The 3,820-nt window shown below is 37.4% G+C and overlaps 1 protein-coding gene across 1 annotated transcript; it reads right to left on the reverse strand.

Moving 5' to 3' along the window:
* Positions 1 to 2,140: 2,140 nt before the first annotated feature.
* On the reverse strand, positions 2,141 to 3,193 carry LOC149186866 (protein SPIRAL1-like 5). Its single transcript, XM_089412698.1, has 2 exons — positions 2,693 to 3,193; positions 2,141 to 2,569 (listed from the first exon to the last, which is right to left on the reverse strand). Exons 1-2 carry the CDS (start codon positions 2,921 to 2,923, stop codon positions 2,486 to 2,488), a joined length of 315 nt encoding a protein of 104 aa, XP_089268824.1. The 5' UTR covers positions 2,924 to 3,193; the 3' UTR covers positions 2,141 to 2,485.
* Positions 3,194 to 3,820: the final 627 nt, after the last annotated feature.

The raw sequence follows: 3,820 nt of genomic DNA on the forward strand, positions 1-3,820 counted from the left end.
TTGTGTTTACTTTAAGAAATTAAGTAATGGCATGTTCATTATCTTAGTGTTGTATGTTGACGATGTGCTTTTAGCAAGCAAAAGCATAACAGAGATCAACAGGTTAAAGGCTTAGATGGCTAGGACATTTGATATGAAAGATCTAGGAGCAGCAAGACAAATTTTGGGCATGGAGATTTTCAGAGACAGGAGCAATGGTAAGTTGTGGCTATCACAACAGAAGTATATTGAGAAAATACTCTTGAGGTTTGATATGAACAATGCGAAGCCTGTTTCAGTCCCTTTAGCTTCCCATTTTAAGCTTTCTTCAAGTTTATGTCCTAGTACAAATGAAGAAAAGGAATATATGTCTCGAATTCCATATGCCAATGTAGTAGGTTGTTTAATGTATGCGATGGTTTGTACTCGACCAGATATTTCACATGTGGTTGGGTTTGTTAGCAGGTATATGGCAAATCCAGGAAAAGAACACTCGTCAGCAGTGAAATGGGTGCTTCGGTATTTGAGAGGCACAAGTGATTATTGTATCACTTATAACAGAAGTAGTGATTTTGTTTGCGGTTATGTTGATTCCGATTTTGCAGGTGATTTGGATAAGAGAAGGTCAACTTCAGGGTATGTTTTTACTCTTGCAGGTGGAGCTATTAGCTCGATGTCAAAGCTACAGAACATTGTTGCTTTATCCACCACTGAAGCAGAATACATAGCTGCTTTGCATACTTGCAAAGAAGTTGTTTGGTTGAAAGGTTTGATTCGTGAGTTTGGTAGGTTACAGGACAGCATCAAGTTATTTTGTGATAGTCAAAGTGCAATTCATTTGGCTAAGAATCTAGCCTATCATAGTAAATCAAAGCATATACCAATCAAGTACCATTTTGTAAGACAGGTTATCACTGAAAGGGGTGTCTCTCTTGAAAAGGTGCATACGAAGGAAAACTGTGGAGACATGTTCACGAAACCAGTTTTGTTAGAGAAGCTACATTGGTGTTTGGCTTCTCTTGGCTTGCAGAAAAGATAAACATAATAAATGAACAGGGCATCAGGCTAATTCTTGTCAAGGTAGAGATTGTTGAGATTTTATGTTTTATTAATTTTGGAAAAAATGTCATGTATGTGACAACAATAGGATTAGTTGCTATATTAGCTTAATGCACCCTATATTTGTTGTGAGGGAATTTATGATTTAGTTTTATGCTCCAGCTATATAGAAATGTAATCCGTAAAGGATTGTAAGAGTGTGTGTAGAATGTATAGAGAAAATAGGGAGAGCTGAGAGCATGTGTGGAGAGTCAAATTTGTTGTAATTTTCTTTGACTAATAAGATTGTGGATGGCTCTGTTCTGGTGGACATAGCCCAGATTGGTTGGGTGAACCACATTAAATCATTGTGTTATGGTTTTGTCTGATTTTTGTATGTGCTGTGTATGTTTAGTTTTATTTCAGCTGCGCTTTGTTTAATCTGACATTTCTAAATGCGGATTACTCTTTCTAATTTAATATCTTTTCTTTCCTAGTTTGAGCAATGAGTCTATGAGTCCCAGCAACTTTGAAATCCAATAAAATCATGGTTTGTAGAAGAAAATCTGGATCCAATCCTAACTGTATTAGTAATTTACTAAATAAGGGTATACAATTAATTGATTGATAATTGCATTAGAAATTAGTTAGAGTATGCTATGATTTTCCATTAACACTTTCTCGCTGTAAAAGTTTACATATATTTTGCACTTTTAAAAAGTTAATTCTGAGAGCATTGAAGCTTTTTTACTGTTGTCCTCGTGTCCTCTTTCTATTTCCTCTCTATTATTCGTTGCTGTTGATGCCTGTAAGCTTACCAAATGACGAGATGACGCTACTCTGCTACAATCCAAACAATCTTTACTTCAAAAGACAGAGAAATAACTCTACAATGCATCCCAAGTGTTTATGACATCTGCATGTCAAACCTTTGCCTATTAGAAATATCATAATTTAGGTATTCTTTTATTCCATACCGCACTCCCCTTTTTCTTTATTTGATATCAGACCTACAACCCTAGCTATTGAAAATCCAGAATACAATAATTTTATGATGATTTTCCTATAGGGAAAAAGGATTCATGCACAATGAAACGATAAACACCATTTTTCACTCTCTCTCTGTAAACAGAATACAGCCATTTTATTGTACAAACCAATCCAAACAACTTTTACATTCTGCTGGCACACATGGCACTTTTGCTGCATCCATTCTATTGTTCAAACCAATCCAAACAACTTTTACACAAGATTTAGATTACACAGAACTCTACAACGAACATCGCAGTTGCGTATGGGATCTGGGTAGACGACCTTTTCCTATTACAATGATCATGATCTAGGTAATCTCTTATTAAACGCAGTGCTCGCGTTTTTCATTATTTGATCTGATAGTTTACAATAGAGGTATTTCAGGTATTTCTTCTGGCTATTGAAGATCTATAATGGAAACAAAAAGCCATAACTACTATTTTTTGTTTTTCTCTCCAAATAGATACCCTAGTGATGATCCTCCTCCTGGCACAGATTGCACTTTTGTTGAAGGACGCCCCTGAATACACAAGGAAAATCTATGAACGAATGGACATAAATATAATCAAGATCGTAGCACAACTCAGACTGAAAATATGAGAGAAAAAAAAAAAAAAAAACAAGTTCAAAAGAACCCACTTACTGTAATGAAATTCCCACTGTTTTGGCCATCAGCCCGGTGGTAATTATTGGAACTTTTCCTCATGCTTGATGACGATGAAGGCTCTGGATTTGTCACGGATAAGTCCTTGGGGGGAGGAGGTTGTGTATTTATAGGGTCTGCTTCGGTTGGCTGTGTTTTTGGGGGCTGAGGTGAGCCAAAAAGGTAACCCAAAGAGCTCTGCCCACCACCGCTGCTAACACCACGACCCATGATATAATAATGCTATGGATCTGTTAAACAAGGAAGAAAACCCTAATACTAGTACAGAACTTTTGTTGCAGTAAAAGGCAGACGATGTCACGAGTAAAAAAATGGTAGATGGGTTGGAATATTTATTAGCAGGACTGACTGAGAGATAAAGATAGGCAAACTAACGCAATGCTGACATGCAGTTTGATAGAGTAAGATTGGCTGGATTTGGTAAAAGCCACATGAACATCAAAGGGAACATATTACCTTTCTTTTTTTCGCAGTCGGTATCAATGATTGCAGCGCAGTGGATATCTGGAATTATTTGCCATGGCTGTTGATTGGAGAACACTGGGAAGATATATTGGTGTGAAAGAAAGTTGAGACATATAATGTCTAGGGATATGGGTGTGGAAGAAGCGATGACCACTGTGGTCACAATTCTCCATTTGAGATGACATGTTAACAACGAATGGACGGGTGGGCTACTTTTGCTTGGTTTTGGGGGACCACGGGAACGGTTGAAACGTCTCTGTTCAATGGAATTTGAACATCGCTATCATTCGTGTTCCTTGCGAACTAGGGAGATTTTACTATACCCTTCCAAGGCATTTGAGGTTGCAAAGCCTAGAGCTTTGACCATGACATATTTAACATTATGCTACTCCATTAGGGACATGCATGATTACAAACTGAGTGGTTTGACAGTATTAATTGCCACAGATAATATTATCACCAACAAACAAATTTTACCATAAGAGTTTCTAACCTAGGACGTTAGGTAAGAATGATCGAGGAAGGGTATGTACTTGTGAAGTTTGAACGCATTATTTTGCCACCTAGAACCTAACCAACCAAAGGCAGAGGATAAGGACGGTAAAGAAGTCTGCCAATCTCATTGCAGCAATATGTCAGCCT

The sequence above is a fragment of the Pinus tabuliformis genome, chromosome 3_1 (assembly GCF_031772625.1).
Source record: "Pinus tabuliformis cultivar Carrire ecotype Pingquan chromosome 3_1, CPIR1, whole genome shotgun sequence".
Lineage (NCBI taxonomy): Eukaryota > Viridiplantae > Streptophyta > Pinopsida > Pinales > Pinaceae > Pinus > Pinus tabuliformis.